This window comes from Myodes glareolus, chromosome 7, assembly GCF_982192425.1.
Source record: "Myodes glareolus chromosome 7, mMyoGla1.1, whole genome shotgun sequence".
NCBI classification, from domain to species: Eukaryota; Metazoa; Chordata; class Mammalia; order Rodentia; family Cricetidae; genus Myodes; species Myodes glareolus.
In genome coordinates, this window is record NC_142032.1 from 13,025,558 (window position 1) to 13,042,293 (window position 16,736).

Sequence of the window (16,736 nt, forward strand, 5' to 3'; positions counted from 1 at the left end):
TGACTCTAGCGGATTCCTAGCAAGTTCTTACATCTTAAATTAACCCATTTCTATTAATCTCTGTATTGCCCCATGGCTATGGCTTACCAGCAAAGTTCTGGAGCATCTGTCTCCAGCAGTAGCTACATGGCTTCTCCTGCTTATTCTCTCTCTCTCCATATGTATGTACCAGTCTGACTATATTCTGTTAAGCTATTGGCTGAAAGCAGCTTCTTTATTAACCAATAAAAGCAACACATATATATTGACTTCCAGTATTAACACTAAAGACCAAAACATGCCAGGCAGTGGTGGTGGCGCACGCCTTTAATCCCAGCACTCAGGAGGCAGATCTCTGTGAGTCCAAGGCCATCCTGGTATACAAGAGCTAGTTCCAGGAGTAGTTTCAAAGCAACACAGAGAAAACTTGTCTCCAAAACAACCAAAACAAAAAACAAAAAAATAAAAAAGATTAAAATACAAGCTCACAACTGTATTTGATGAAAAAAATATTTAATTTTTCTTTAAAAAATTAACTTATTATTTTATTTTATGTGTGTTTTGCCTGCATTTAGGCATATACTCTGTGTATGTACCTAGAGCCTGTGGAGGGCAAAAGAGAGCATCAGTTTCCCTGGAACTGGAGTTACAGATGCTTATGAACCCCTATGTGGGTGCTGGGAATCGAATGCTAGACCCTCCCAGAAGAATCCAAAGCTCTAAATGTTGAGTCATCTCTCTCAGCCCTGAAAAACTATTTCAAAGCCAAGGCTGATACTCACTGACTTAAAATTAAAAAGACCAATTTCCAATACTTACCCTAAAATCACTGTTAATAAGTCAGGAATTGTCATCAAAGGCTGCTTCTTCCATATGCAGATGTGGTAGAAACACACATTTAGGTCACATGACTGTTGTGGTTGTTGTTATACTCTGATTGTGACCAGGCACAAGACTGGGTCTCTCCTTTTCAGTGGCCCTGAATTAATCTCAAGTGTTTTCTGTTTTCTTTTTAATATATGATATTATTTACAATAGAATTGCAAATATCCAGTACCTTATAGAGAAAAATTTATAATGTCTATGTGGGGACCATATACCTATTAAAATTCGACTAGCAATGGAAAAACTTTCTTTATTTGAAATTGTCTTTAGAGTTAATGAAATAGTCTATATTAAATTTCACTTAGAGCAATCACCCTGGGTCATTTGGAGATGAGTTTTAATTTCAGAAGAACTAAATGTGGAGACCTTATTCCTTCTGAATTATAAAAGAAATTTCAAAATAATAAAACCTGTTTAGTTTCCTGAGCAATAGATGTCTTAGAAGCAATAAGTCAGGGTTTAGCCATCCCTGCATCTGAACCCCGACTCTGCCTCAACCATTTATGTAACTTATGAACAAACTATTTATTTTCCTCCCATTCTAGTGGCCGTGGTAAAGATGCTGGTATCACAGTGTCTTGAATACAGCTGGGACCTCTATCAGCACAAATCTAAGAACCACAGAATGCCTTGCAAGGCATCCCCTTCTCTCCCCTATTGTTGTGGATTATGCTCATTGTTAATTAAAAAAAAACTGATTGGTCAATAGCAAGACAAGAAGAGATTGGGCGAGACAGCCTGACACAGAGAGAATGATGGGAGGAGGAAGGACAGAGTCAAGAAAGTTGAGAGAGATTCCAGCCAGTCGCCTAGGAAGCAAGACATGCTAGAAGACAGGTAAACCCACGACTCACGAAGCAATACACAAATTAATAGAAATGTGTTCATTTAAATTTAAGAGGTAGCTAGTAAAAAGCCTGAGCTATCAATCGAGTGGCTGTAATTAATGGAAGTTTCTACGTGTTTATTTGGGAACAGGTAGGTGGGAGAGAAGCATCTGAATGTGGGAATTTCCACATAAGACCTAAAAAAGCTTTAAAAAGGAGCCCAAACACACAAAAACAGAGTCAAGCATAGCTTCTTGGTGACCATCTTTTCTCTGGTAAGCTGTCTTTGCAAGAGGCAGCAAGCAGAGGTACAGCTCCTTTAAGAGATGGCTTCCAGAACTCAGGAGGCAGAGGCAGGTGGATTTCTATGAGTTCCAAGTAAGCCTGGTTTATAGAGCTAGTTTCAGGACAGGACAGCCAGGACTGTTACACAGAGAAACCCTGTCTGGTGGGGATGGGGAGAGAGAAAAAGAAAAAGAAGAAGAAAAGATCTGGCTTCCAGGCTTGGTACTAGCACAAAAAGGACGGGGCGGGGGCAGGGGGTCTCTTCTAAGAGCCTTTGCCACCAATTACATAAATCGTATTTATGAGAAGAGGGCTACACACTACTAGGTAGTTACATGGACACAGAAACTTCCTAGAGTTGGGACAGTAAGCTCTCAGAGCTGGCTGTACCATTATCTGCATTACACAGCCATTTTGTTGTTTTTGTTGTTTTGTTTTTGGGTTTTTTTTGTTTGCTCACACAGAGAGAAAAGGTTACACATATACAGTAAAGACAGATTCAGATGGAAAAAAATCTTTAAACAGGTTACAGTAGATGTAAATATATATATATATATATATATATATATATATATAGGCTTGGAAGAGAGAAGACAGAGAGTATATACAGTCTGAAATTAAAAATATAGTATTAAAATAACAAAATAAAATTCTTGAAAAGAAGAGTAAAGTAATATAAAGGGAAAAGTCCCATCGAGATGGAAAATACACAGAGAGTCTGGACTGTGCATATTGTTGTGCTGGCTTTAAAATTTTTAGCTGTTGAGAGACCTTGAATTACAGAAATTGCTAGATTAAATGAGCCTATATATTTCAAAATTATCTTGATTTCAAAATTTAAGTTAAACGATATGTCACTTTGGGAGAGAGGTTATACTTTTTTTCCCACAGGAAATGAAAAGATATGGATTCATTTCAGGTAAAAGAAAATCAGGTTTGATTGAGGAAGATATCCTAAAGTCCTGACTATAAACATAAAAAAATAAATCTAAAAGAACTACAAGACATGCAATGTATATTTTACCTGCTCAGATAAGTAGCAAAAATCACATTTAACTGATTTATGTACAACACACAATCTATACTTGTACTAATATAGATATATATGTTACCTTTAAAAGCTTATGTATTTTCAGAGCGAGGGGACTAGACACCATTGAAAACAGTTCCCCAGATGATCCAGCAACCAGATCAGCTTCCAAGCTACTGAATAAGATGATACAGCCTCAAAGAATATTACAGCCAACACTTAATAATTATCCTAATGTCCCCAAAGTTATCTCAAAGATTATCAGTGTCCATCAATCAATAGGAAGTAATCTAGAAAACTAGGCCCACATTCCCCTCAAAAATGGATTATGGACATTTATTATCATTTAAGGTGGGTTGGTTACAAGTTGTTATTGATAATGGTCAGAGAAAAAAAGCTGAACAAAGGAGATAAAATTCAGGGATCTTGTTCTGAAAAGAAAAGGAGAGATATAAAAATGGTGGTATAAAAGATAAATTATTGAATCTACTTTAAACCAAAAAACCATCTATTAATCTTAAATATTTTTATATTAGTATGGATTTTGGATTATTGATAAAAATTAAAGTTAATTTGTTATTGTATGTGTATGTTTCTACTCTTGTTTAAGGTATTGTGTTTATGCAGTTTATTTAAAAATGTAATATATAATTTAAAAATACAGATTACTAGTCATCTATAATAGTTAAACTTACACTACTGTTAAGTATTTTTTCAATGTCATACACATATTTATATAGATGGTCTTCAATTGCCTCAAAGACCTACAGAACATGGCATTTAATATGTTTAATAACTTGAGGCTTTTGATGAGTGTGAGATATATCTGCTCCTGGCAGCACCAACTACTTCAGAAGATTATGGATATCAAAGAAGCTCCATACGGAGTTTATTTTCTTTATGGAAAATCTAACCATGTGGACAAAGAAACTGCCCTTGTCTCAGTTGCTGACAATATACTGTTGAAACTGGACCAGCAGAATGCAAGAAAAGGTGACTGTCAAATTCTCCAAAGACAAAGTAGGATAATACTTCAGAATATCCTGCTTCTCAGGAAAGTCTGTCAGATATGCTAGACCTGTAGCCAGAGAAGGATGCTCTAAAATTACAGAGGAGCTTTAATTTACAGAGGAGTGAGTGTCTTAGCAGTGAGATATCCCTATCATTAGGAAACATTTTACCCTTCTGGGGTCTTTAGTGGAGTTGAGGACTAGATAGTTATAGTTACAGTTTTCCTTGGTTATGATAAAAGGTAAATTAGATGCAAAACTTTGGAATCACAAAGATAAAATGTATAATAGAATATTTTCTTTAATTTTGCCAAATGCAAATGGATTGGATATTGTTACTGTAACTCTTACTTAATAACTGTTTTGCTGTGTATAATTTTACTATGTTAAGGTTAAACCTTAACCGTCCTTTTTAATTAGACAAAAGTGGAAATCCTGTTTATTATGCTATTGTTAATAAGAAACTGATTGGCTGATAGTATGGCAAGAAGAGATTGGGCAAGACAACTTGGCACAGAGAGAATGATGGGAGGAGAAAGGACAGAGTAAAGAAAGTTGAGAGAGATTCCAGCCAGCTGCCCACGTGGCAACACATAGATAAAAGAAACTAGTTCATTGAAATGTAAGAGTTAGCAAGTAATATGCCTGAGCTATTGACTGAACATTTATAGTACTATTAGCCTCAGTGTGGCAATTTGGAAGCGTTCACTGTGACAAGGAGTGGGAAGTTAGGACAGAAAAGCTTCTGACTATACCCCATAACCTGCTTTACTCTGATTCTGACAGTAGTCCCCAATGAAGGCCTTAAAACTACCTTACGTATCATCACTAGCATTAAAATAATCACGTAAGAGCCAAAGGTACAACTTTGAAAACAGTGCTTACCTATGTGTTCAAACTCTGACTTCTCTGGTGTAAATCCTATGGGGATCACTTACTCTGAGATAGAACTCCAGCAGCAGCAACAGCTATCATATGTTGTAGGGTATGTGGTACACAGCTCAGGGAAGTATCTTATCTATATTAATGATCTACCCCCATTTATTTATCCCTAGGACCTGGTGAAAAATGTGATTCATATTTTATTTTGCAGCCAAGTTGAGAAGGACACAGAAATTAAGAAAATTTCCCAGAAGAAATACTTGTGAATATAATTGTTGAGATTTTTATATAAACCAGAAATGGTGATAGGTAGGTTAAGGGAAGAAATATTATTTTGTAGTCGTTTTGTTCCTTCTTACTTGTGAATCCTCCTAGCAATGGGTGGAAGTCAGATTTGGACCAAGGAGACAGAGAAGAATCTGTACTCAAAGGCAGTGGACCTCGATGGAGTCAGACTGGAGAGGGACACAGGTACTCTGGTTCAAGTGTGAAATGTTCTCCTAGCCTCATGGGCTTGCGCATCTGGTTCCAAGCTGTTAGGGGTCTTTGACAGACAATGGAAACTTTAGGAAGCATATCTTCTATGGAAGAGGTGAGTCACAAAGGGTAGGCTTTAAGAATTTTATAACATGACCTGACTTACTGTCTGCTTTCTGCTTCCTGTCCTCCTCATATTTACAGATTTCCAGTGCATGTCCCCGCTACCACGATGGACTGGAACCTCTTAAACCATGAGCCCTAAAAACTGCTTCTTACTTGTAAGTTGCTTTTTTCAGGTACTTTGTCACATCAGTGAGAAAAGTAGGAAATACAATATCCACATTATACTTTTAAAAAGACTACTATATCTACTTAATATGAAAACACACAAAGCTGTTGTTCATAATTAAAAATAGTCTTCCCAGTTGGGAAAATATTTTTGTTTTCAGAGTATTTTCTAACACAGAAAGGACCCTTCCACTGAAATTTAAATTTATACATCTTACTTTAATGAATCTCACCGAAGTCAAGTTATCTAAGAATGAAGAACAGATTGGGAGCAGGCATGGTCATGCTACACAAGTAACTTTCAGTTACCTGTTAAAGTTCTAGTAAATTCCAGAAATAAAAACATGACTTCTAGACAATAGCTATAAGACATGGAGATGAGAGAAGGAGAGAAGAGAGGCCATGGTGTAAGGACAAATGCTCTTTGCACTGCAGCAGAGAAACCCAAACACAACTCTGCCCCATCCCCTTCCTTGACTATGGGCTGATGCTGGACTCTCCTAAGAACAACATTCAAAAACATGTTACAACTCTTTACTGAATGCTTGCTGTAGAGTTGGCGCTTGGATTTTTAACGTAAGGGAAGTTTAAAGCTACATTCGCAGCTCTTACACTCTGTTGGGGATAGAAAGACGATAACAAAACATTCAAAATCACAATCACTGCATACCGTGAATACTAATGAGACAAAAGCATGGCGGTGTGCTAGAGAGCACCAGGGTATACAGATGAGACAAGATGTCTTCAGCATTTCTAAGAAGCTAACAATTTCGAAGAAACATGAGAGACTAAAAGGTGTCAGCTGTGGTGAAACATGGCGGAAACTGTTGTAGTCTCCAGTCCTTCTCCTAGGAATGAACCTGAATGAGTCACTGGAGTTGGGAGTGTGGCTGTAATACAGCTAATGAGAGAAGAACAATGTAAAAAGAAATAAAATAAATAAAAATAAATAAAAAAAATAGAAAAGGATGCCAGGCCAATGGGCCTTCAACAAGTCAATACCTTAAAGGAGAGAGAATCCATTAAAATATCTTAAAGTACAAGAGTAATATGATCTGACTTGGAATTTTAAAAAATGTACCTGGCCAAATAATTAGGACTGCAGACACACATACTGGACCTTAGGGTGACAGCAGAGGGGGTGAAGATGGGTTAATATATTTTTGGCATGATAGTTACAGCCGTAAGGATGGTCACAAGTGCTTTCAGGGACAATGTGTTTGGAGGGAGAACTGGAAAGGGGCTTATTGATGGTCTGGATCTGAGGGGCTTGCATTTCAGTCATGTATGGATGACTCTGTGATTGGTTCAAACTGGAGAAACTGAAGCAGGAATATCTTCTGACACAGTAAAAATGATTCTTCAGTCACACTAATTATGCCGCCTCTCTTAGAAAACCAGATGTATGTCTTGTATGTTAGGCAGACTTATCTCTCAGAAGAGAAGGAAGCTGGGACTGGAGGCTAGAAAATTTCATATTTGGGAGTCATCAGTTGTAGGGGAGATTAGATATCAGAATTCTAGATATAAGTTTCACGTTTTCATTGTCATTAGAAGCAGAATTGCAGTCTAAAGGTTTCTAACACAAAGAATTGACCAACCTTCGGGCACATGGAAATGTTAATCACCTAGATTTGATCATTTCACAGGATTATATAAAGACAAATTAGTATAACATGTTTTATAAATATATGTAAATAATAGATTTATTAGGTAAAAATAAAAATAAGAAGAGATAATGACAGAGTACCCATAAATAGGATATACCTTGAGAAAAACATGTATGAAGATAACTGCACAGGCCAGTAGCTCTTTAAGGCCCGCCAGCGTTCATCCCTACTCCTACAGGACTATCAAATATAGCTACTCAGCCGCTGGAGATGAGAGGATAAGGGAAAAGCTCAAAGGAAATTTTGGCCACACCGCATTGGTATTCCCCATCGCTGTTCCTCATTCTCACTTTTGAGTGATGCAGAATTCCTGTCTGGTCCAGTATCTAAGACCAGAGATGTCTAAGACCTCCTGCATCTGGGTCAAACTAATTCCATCTTTATCTGGTCAGAACTGAAGATGAAATTTCAAAGGACTCACCATTCGAAGTCCCAGTCCGCACAGACGCAGGGTTCTGATACCACTGACCCAGAGTAGTCTCTGCCAAGGGCACACTGAGCACCTGGCTTGCGTTTCTTGAATATTTTCCTTTCCCCCATGACACAAGGCTCTCCCTTAAAGAGAAAGGCCATAGTGAGATAAGCAATAAAGTGCATATGAGGTGAAATAAGTCAGTTGGTCAACACAAGCACTGGCTTTCAGTATTCAACACACAATCTCATTTCTCACAACCACGCAGGAGTTTCAAGAACAAACATGCTAATCCTTTATTCTTGCCTGAAAGGACTATGACGCATGGCTGGCCCAGGTCTGCCCCTCTTCCCATACTATCCAAAATGTCTATATAGCATTGTTCCTTCTCCATCTCTGTGGAGAACACAATGACTTCCAGTCTCTAAAGCATGTCATTATCCAAGTGGCTTTAGCAGCTAAAGTAATAAGAAATCAACTTCTGGTATATTGTTTCTATTGTTTACATTATTTTCAAAATAAAATTGAGGTTGACCCCAAAGGGCAATCTCCCCCTGCTCTCCCCCCTCCTTTCTCTCTCCTTTCTTTCTCTTCCTCTGTTCTCATTCTTTCTCATAAATGATTACCCTAAAGTCCTAAATAATCTTAGACAAGGTCAAAAAGAGTAAAAGTTGGTACAAAATCCAAGGGCCCAAGCGTTGGGAAGAATGCAGAAGTCCTTCTGTATTGCATGGCAGCAAATACTTGCCATCACTAGACCCATCCACCTTGCATTCCTTTCCCCTTTTTCCTGGTGATTTAAGGCCCTTCCTCTAAGCTGTCCTGAGATATGTTCTCACCTTCCACATGGCAGGGCAGGTAAGCATATCATAGGAGGCTTCCTAAATACCTGGTACTCAGTTCTTGCCAATTGAGTTGATACCCTACTAACTTTTTATTGCACCTTCTTCTTCAGGAAGTTCGGTGATATAATGAGTACATAGAATTCTAGGATGTATTTCATTTACCCTTACTGGTTCTGTGTATATACAATTTTCCCCCAAACATGCATGCTCAAATGATGTACTGTCTTCCTGTCCCCCCAAGTATAAGATCAGAGAAGACCAAACCATTTCTAGAGGCCAGAACATCCCAATGTAGTGGTACCTGATTGAGCAGGTGCCAAGTCTCAAAGTCCTCCTTGGTGCAGCGCCGGCTGAAGAGAGACTTGTAGTCCACTTTCACCAACTGCCATTCGGAGCGGAGGCTGAAGTGGCCAAAAACTCTAAGTGTAAAACACAAGAAGCCCAGCATGAGTCAGTAAAGCACCATGCTGGAGAGGCGAGATCAGAACAGCCTGGACTTGTTTGATTCCTCCACGGCGAGTTCCTTAAAACAGTGGTCTCCTTCTTTGGTGACCAGGGTCTTCGCATCTGCAGCCAACTAGTTGTCATTCACAGTATGTTTAATATCACTCATTTTACTGCAGAATTACTATATGAGCTTTACAGCTTTACCCAAATGAAACCATTCTTTGCATTTTGACACATAGCTTTTACATTCTTCTAAAGGTCAGAACAAGTAGGCTTCCTACCTATGTCCAGCACTAGGAATAGTTTCCTCACCTATAAAACAAATTGTATAGGTGTGTGTGTGTATGCACACTTATACAAACTGGGAGTAGTGAACTACATTACCTAAAGTATGATTCTACTGATGTCAAAATTCTGTGGCCATCTCCATGTCTTTTCATTCAAATTCCACTGCATGACTCATATTAATGCTTATGCTCTTTCTGCCTTCCTTGAAAAATTATAGAATTCCAATAAAAGAAAGTCATATTTATGTACAGTAATGAAGAATGCAATCTGCGTGGTCCGGATAATCAATACTGACCTTTGTAAAGCCCAGTTGTTGATAGGCCTATAAATATGAATGATCAATCACTCTAGAAAAAATGAAGAAACAAAAAAGGCTGACCATCAATTCTTCACTGGGGTGGTATGTCATGCGATTACAAAGCAGAACATCTATCACTGTGATGGACTGAGAGGCGAGACCAGCCATGCTGGGAGCTCTCGAAGAACTAGAGGCTGTCCACTTCAGCAAGCCTCAATCATGCTACCAGTCTATCCTTCTCTGTTGCCCTGGTTTAGACATTATTACGCTGATAGACAAAGGAGTTCTCAATGAGATCTTTCCTTCAACTCTGGAAGATGACGATGCGAAGAGGGGTGAGGACTAAAATAATTTGTAAAATGTAGAAAAGAGATGGATTTGTAGATCATCTAGCTTAAAATAAATCTTGGGAAATAGCTTTGGATGTATTATCAGATAAAAATTAAATGAAAGATTTACAGCCTTATCTAAAAGATTTAAACAGACCTTGAGGGAGAAACTGAGGGCAAGACTTTATAGAGACTGCATGATATTTTTAAAACCTCACCAAAGACTGGAAGCTTGAAGTCTAGAATAGTTCGTGTATACAGTGGATACTGTCTTTCTCCTGAATTTTCTGTCTTTTTCTTTTTATTCATACTAAATACACTTATTTCGTTTATAATGGATGAATTATAAACCCAATTCATCCATCAAGTTCCTTCCAATAATTAGTTCTAAATTTATTCAGAATGTGCAAGAAGGCCCACCTGTGCTTTAATTTATTGTGCTTTTATTTGTTTGTTTCTTAGGCAGGATCTCACGTACCCTGGCTTGACCTCAGTCTATGTAGTCAAGGTTGATCTTAAACTCCAGATCTCCTTGGAATTACAGGAATGTCAGGTCACCTTGACAAATATCTGTTTTCTTCTCTATTCAGATATCAAAATTTTCCCACATTCAAACACTGTTTCTTGTATTATGTCTTCCTAGTTTGTAGCGATCTGAGTATCACGATGCTAGTGATATTAAATCAAATATTTCTCCCTACTCTAGATAGTTATTTCATGGCTCACAACATACATCATGTTGGATTAATCCTGCTCATTTCTATAAGAAGATTACTAGGGAGAAAGAAGAAAATACAAGGTACATGATTTACCTGGATGTCAACAAGGCAGGTGACAGAGTCTGTACAGCAGTTTTGAAGAAAAAATTAAAATGTGAGCCAGCTGCTAGTAAAATGACATGTTTGAACAGCACCTAATTAAGGTACTGAAATCAACCAGAAGGGAGGTTAGGGTAGTCAGTGTACAAGAATCTGTTGTCTGCTTTTCTTTGGTTATCATTCTTATTAAATGGTTTACAGGCATGAAAATCATGTTTATCAACCAAAATCTAACTTTTCATTGACCCATGGCTAGAAATAATAGTCAATATGCTTTGTGGTGGAATCAGGACCCATCAGGTTCTGACAGTCTACAGATACATAGAGTTTAATAGGCTATGATGTAATAGGGAGAAGCATCAACTTCTCTTTCTGGTACTGCCATAAGGATTGGATAACAGAAATGAGCATCAACAGCAGTTGGAGTGTTTCTATATGTAATCTGTCCAATGTAACAAGATTGTATGTTTTACCTAGAATAAAAGAAGCAATATTCTAGGTTAGTCTACATTAGCCAGATCACAAAGAAAAATTATGGTGGTCACTGTTAGTTGTTTGGAAAGGACCTAGATTATGTAGTGTGAATCAAGTTCAGCTAACATGTAGGCTGCTGTATTGGCAGACGTTGAATAATCTAAATTTTAAGCAAAATTGTGTATTTAATATATATTTATCTCTACATAAATGATGTATTTTATCAGAACATTTAAAGATGTATATAGTTGCCAAATTTAAGGACTATTGTAAACGAGTGAGAAAGACCGTAGACTGAGTCATGTGGTGATCTTCAATAAGATATGAGTATATCCTCATCCTTGAAGCTATGATGTAACCTCATTTGGGAAAAGGAGCGTGCAGATTTAAGTAAAAGAAAATCAAATTAGAGCAGCTTGGTTTACTGAGAGATCCCTAAGAGTGGTAAGAAGTGTTCTATAACAGACACTGAAAATGGACAGGTAGTGAAAAGGCCATATGAAGACAGAAGTATTAATTGGGGGTATTCAGTCTAAGCTAAGAGATACCTAGAGTCATCATACAGGGAATCTGGGATGAATACTGACAAATAACATGACATATTGTATGAAAATGCACATAGGAATCCTACACTATTCATAAGCACACACTAGAAGATCTTGCACTTTTCAAAAATGAAAGAGACATAAAGAGCAAGTTCTGATTATCCTTTAATTTTGGAGATTGGCTTCCAGAATTTTAAGATAATAAATGCCATTTTTAATCCATCTAATTTATGGTTTTGCTACAGCAGCCATAGCACACTAATGCTGACGACAGCAGGATTCATTTCACCTTTGTAATGAAAATGGTGATACATCTTGTGAAAAGGGGAAAGGAACAGGTTGGCATTCTAAGTAGCCCACAGGTAGGAAGGCTGGTAAAGGGTGAGATAACTTTCTAACAAACAGTGAAGATGGAGGGGTAATGGGTTCAGTGGTTAGCGAGCAGACTGCTGCAAACCTAGGCTTTGTCATCTACCAGGGCTGATCCTGAAAGGCTGTGATATTGGTCCATGTGCACAACCTAGGTGAAGATGAGGCATGAATCAAATCAGTTAAATCTTGTAACTGGTTCAGACAGTTCTCTCAAAATCTCAACAGGTATATTCAGAGCATCTACATTTATTTAACTTACTGCTTTATGTCGTGTTTCCTTCATCTTTTTCCAAACTGTAAATTGATCAACTAATATTCTTGGATGCATGCTAGTCTCCTTTCCCATAAGAAAAGCAAAATCATAATCATTTTACACTGTTAGGACAAAGAGTTTTGCTCATCTTCTTGATGGATCTCAGCTAAGACCAGTAAAGTGAGTCTCTTAATAATATTTGTATATTAACACATTTTTATTCATCAATCTGTCCAAGAAGACAAGAGTTCATTGTCTCCCCTCATCTCTACACCAGTGATGCATTAGTGACTGTTCTGGTTCCCTTTATGTTGCTGTGATACAACAACCGGGCCAACAATAACTCAGGGTGGAATGTGTACATTGACATACAAATCCAAGTTGCAATGCATCACTAGAGGAAGGCAGGAAGGAACTCAAGGAAGGAACCTGAAGCCGAAATCATGGAGGAACACTGCTTCTTGGTTCCTGCTGGTTAGCACTCTGGATCATTCACAGGCTCATGCTTAGGTAGCTTTCTTGCACATATCTGGACTACCTTCCTAAGATAGTACCACCCATGTGGGATGGGCCCAAAGCCTAACTTGATATAAACACTTCATTGATTAAAACTAATTTCCTGTGTGATTCTAGACAGTACCACTGTAAGAGTTATGGCAGTCAGTGACCCAGACACATAGCCTTTCTTCTGCATGGACCTTGATTCTCTGGTTCTGTTCAATATCACATTAATTAACTGATGATTTGATAACTGCTAAGGAAGTTGAAGAAATGACAGATAGTATACATAGAAAAATAATCAGGATATAAAATATAGACTAATTAATATCCATGAGTTTAATAATCTTTTTCCTTAAACATTAGTGAAACAGGTGTCATAACAACATCAGTGGAAGTGTGAACATAGCAAAGAGAACAGCAAGACTATCGAAAGAAAACACACTCAGAATTGTTATATTAATATCACTGAAATAAAAAAAATTAAAAGCATTCCAAGACTCCTTCTAAAGAATAACAACAAATATCAAGTTCCCAGATAAGAGTTCTTCATCAACTAGAAGTATTCCCCTAATGTTAAAGAGTCATTGTCAGCATAATAAGGGAAGCACCTTCCTCATCATTATTTGGGGAGAACAAAGTGGTTCATGTATCAACCCAAGTGCATGGTTATAGCAGAGAAAGTAGAGCAGGGAGAATCTACCAAAGTGTGACATGGTTTCCATGCCAGGTGGCAGGGTTGTCAGGAGATCCTGAAAATTTCCTTCAGATGTTTTTTTTCTGCTACCAAGAAGCCCTTCTAGAAGGCCTTTGATTCATGGGTTTCCCCACCTAGAGAGTTTCTCATTAGTACATTATGGGTGCCCAATTTCCCTGAAGATGGTGATGCTGTGCTCAAACCACCCTTTGGACAATAAAGATGACAGCTTCTCAAGAAGGCCATGATTGGAACAAGAACAAGAGCATGAATGGGAGGAGATAGGGGCAAGTAAGGGTAGTAGGAGGGAAATGATGTGATTGCATTATAGTTTCAAAAACAATAATTTATTAAAATAAAACTGTGGGTTACAACTCCAAAAGGGGGTCACACCCTTAAGATGGACTCATGAAAGATTTGGCAACAGTAAAATACTTCTGAATCGATAATAACCAAAAGTCAATCTAGAATCAAATGTTTAGTGAGGCATTTCCCATTTAGTCTTGGTTTTGAACTCAGAACATGCACTCTTTGCATGAGCATGTCTTCACATCATGTAGTAGAATCCTAGACCAAGGCTGCCCTGCCTACCTCAGTTAAGATTTGAGATTGTTATCTGCAGAATGGATTACTTACAAAAGCAAAGACTTTTAATCATCTTCCTATAATCAATTCTCAGCATGTATCAAGTTTGTTTATCTTTGGATTATACCTTGGTAGAATATTTGATTTTAGCTATTACCATTTGGTTTGAGTTGCTAAAGAGTTTCATAAAATAAAATTTTAAGTGAATTTTGGCTTGAGTTTATAACAAAATTTTTAACAATTTCAGAAATAGCCTTAAATGTACTTCTGACATTTTGTGCTATGGATTTATGTGAAATAACCTTCTCAGTCATGAGGATTTAAAACCAGAATACCAAACAACAGTGGAAAATGCTGAAGATGCTGTCTAGATCCTGCAGTACCAAATTCTCAGTTAAGATTTAATTCTTCATGTAAAATAAATAGCATATCCATCTTATTAGTATGCAAATTTGTTTTCATCCTTATAAGTGGCAAAATTATATGTATATCAAAGAATTGTATCAAAATAAATTTCCTCTTGATTTATTATCAGTAAATGCCTAATTTGTATTCCTATTTTACATGCCTATAAACCAGGGTTGCATGAAAATTTCTCTGGTGAAAAGGGGTCAGCCAGGGTTTCATAATTTTCTAGCATCTTTACTCAAGTTGTTTCTTTTTTAACTAAATAGTAACTTCTTAGGGTTACAGATGTCTTCTGGATGTATTTGTATTCTATAGAAAAGAGCAGTTTCTAGCAACAGTCATTGTGGGATAAAGAATGGAAAATGATTGTGGAGGGTTATTGAAGAAACATGGAGAACTTGCAAAGTGAATTTAATACTCAAGACTTTTACAAAAACAGTCAGCTCCTGTCATTTTATAAATCTCCTCCATTCTGGTTGAATTGTGATAATTCCCAAAACTTGATTATTGTGGTTTACCAAACGAAAGTAATTATTTATTTAGATCTCTATACTTCCTGTCCTTACAACTAGTTCAAAGACAGCCTGACAGCATATGCTGTGATCTACACAGCAGCCACATACCATGTGAACTCCCATTCCTCTGAAACATGGAAGAAGGGACTTACATTCTGCCACACATACTATTTTGGGAGCCTTTCTTCAAAATTGTATTTTATGTCTCTTTTTAAAAGTTACCTGTTAAATTAAAATTATTACTATTATTACTGATGTTGTTATTGTGTGTGTGTATGTGTGTGTGTGTGTGTGTGTGTGTGTGTGTGTGTGCTTGTGTGTGAAAGCAACTTGCAAGAGCTGGTTCTCCCCTTCTACCATTAGGTTCCTAGGAATCAATCTCAGGTTGCCACACTTGGTGGGCAGAGCCCTTACCTACAGAGTCATCTCACCAGCTCCTTGTTGTCATGTTCCTTTTTCTAATTCAAAGAAACATAATAGCCAATGTCATCCTGACTCACATTAGATTAAATAATGCATATGAAACAAAGGTTCATTACAATCACCATCCTTCTCGCTGATAGAGTTTCTACAGATTCACCCAACATTTAGAACCAGTTCTTTCAATGGCCTTGACTTACAATCTTTTTTCAAGGCACACACATGCACTTACCCCAAATGTGGGCAATATTTTTCTTTCATACTGAGCCTTGGAAAAAGTAGACACCACATATATAATATAGATGACTGCCTGGAAAGAGGTACCCTGTCCTTTGGTTCCCTGAGGAAGTTCTAACACGGGAACAAAACAAATGAATTCTCTGAGCCATTTCTCATTATATGGATTTTCATGGGGGAAAATCAATTAAAAATTACTACTTCTGTTTTTCTTTTTACCTTGCACATGCATTTTTTTCATGTGTTTGTTTCTCTACTTCAGATTTATCTTGGGCTCTCTGAACCAAAGAAATCATCTCAATCTTTGTTAAAAATTTCCATGCCTAGTTGCTATACTGCTAACGAGTTACTGGTCACAGACAGCACTGTGCTCTTGCTTTATTGTTGGTGTGGGAACCACAGCAAGATAAGAAAGCAGAGAAATTAGAATACCTGATTTTTTCCTAGTCCTCCTTCACCTTGAAATTAACTAGGTAAACTTGAACCTTCCTGAAGTCTTCAACTTTCTTTTCAAAGGTGACTCTTTTTCAGTAGAATGGACATAAAAGGATTCAGAATGTAGTCCTTTTGAGATAACTTTGAAGAATGTATTTTCTTCCAGTCCTCGTGTCTACCTCAAGATCCACAAGCTGCCCATCTCCTGGAAATTTTTCAATCACTGGATTTATCTAGCTATTCCAGTCATCCATCTTTGCATCCAAAGACACTTCTTTCATATAAGGTACTAAATTAATACAGTTCTTGGTTTATTAATAAATAGAATTAATCAAATAAAATCAATCACAGTTTCAACACTGCTATTATATCTTTATCAGCTTTCATTTCTGGGTCAAAGACTATGATTTAGTTAGTCAGACGTCCCTTGGTGTTTATACAAATTAAAGCAATCTTTGGAGAACTAGAAGCTCTTTATCTATGGTCATCTTACACCGTGCTAGAGTATCTATAACAAATGTAGT

At 37.3% G+C, this 16,736-nt stretch overlaps 1 protein-coding gene across 1 annotated transcript in view; it reads right to left on the bottom strand.

Moving 5' to 3' along the window:
* The window catches only part of Sorcs3 (sortilin related VPS10 domain containing receptor 3), a 627,874-nt gene that overhangs the window by 45,181 nt on the left and 565,957 nt on the right, over positions 1-16,736 (bottom strand). The window contains exons 15-16 of the mRNA XM_087907815.1: positions 8,895-9,012; positions 7,758-7,891 (exon numbers count right to left, since the gene is read on the bottom strand). Coding sequence (XP_087763941.1) covers positions 7,758-7,891; positions 8,895-9,012 — 252 coding nt within the window. The remainder of the gene's footprint in view (positions 1-7,757; positions 7,892-8,894; positions 9,013-16,736) is intronic.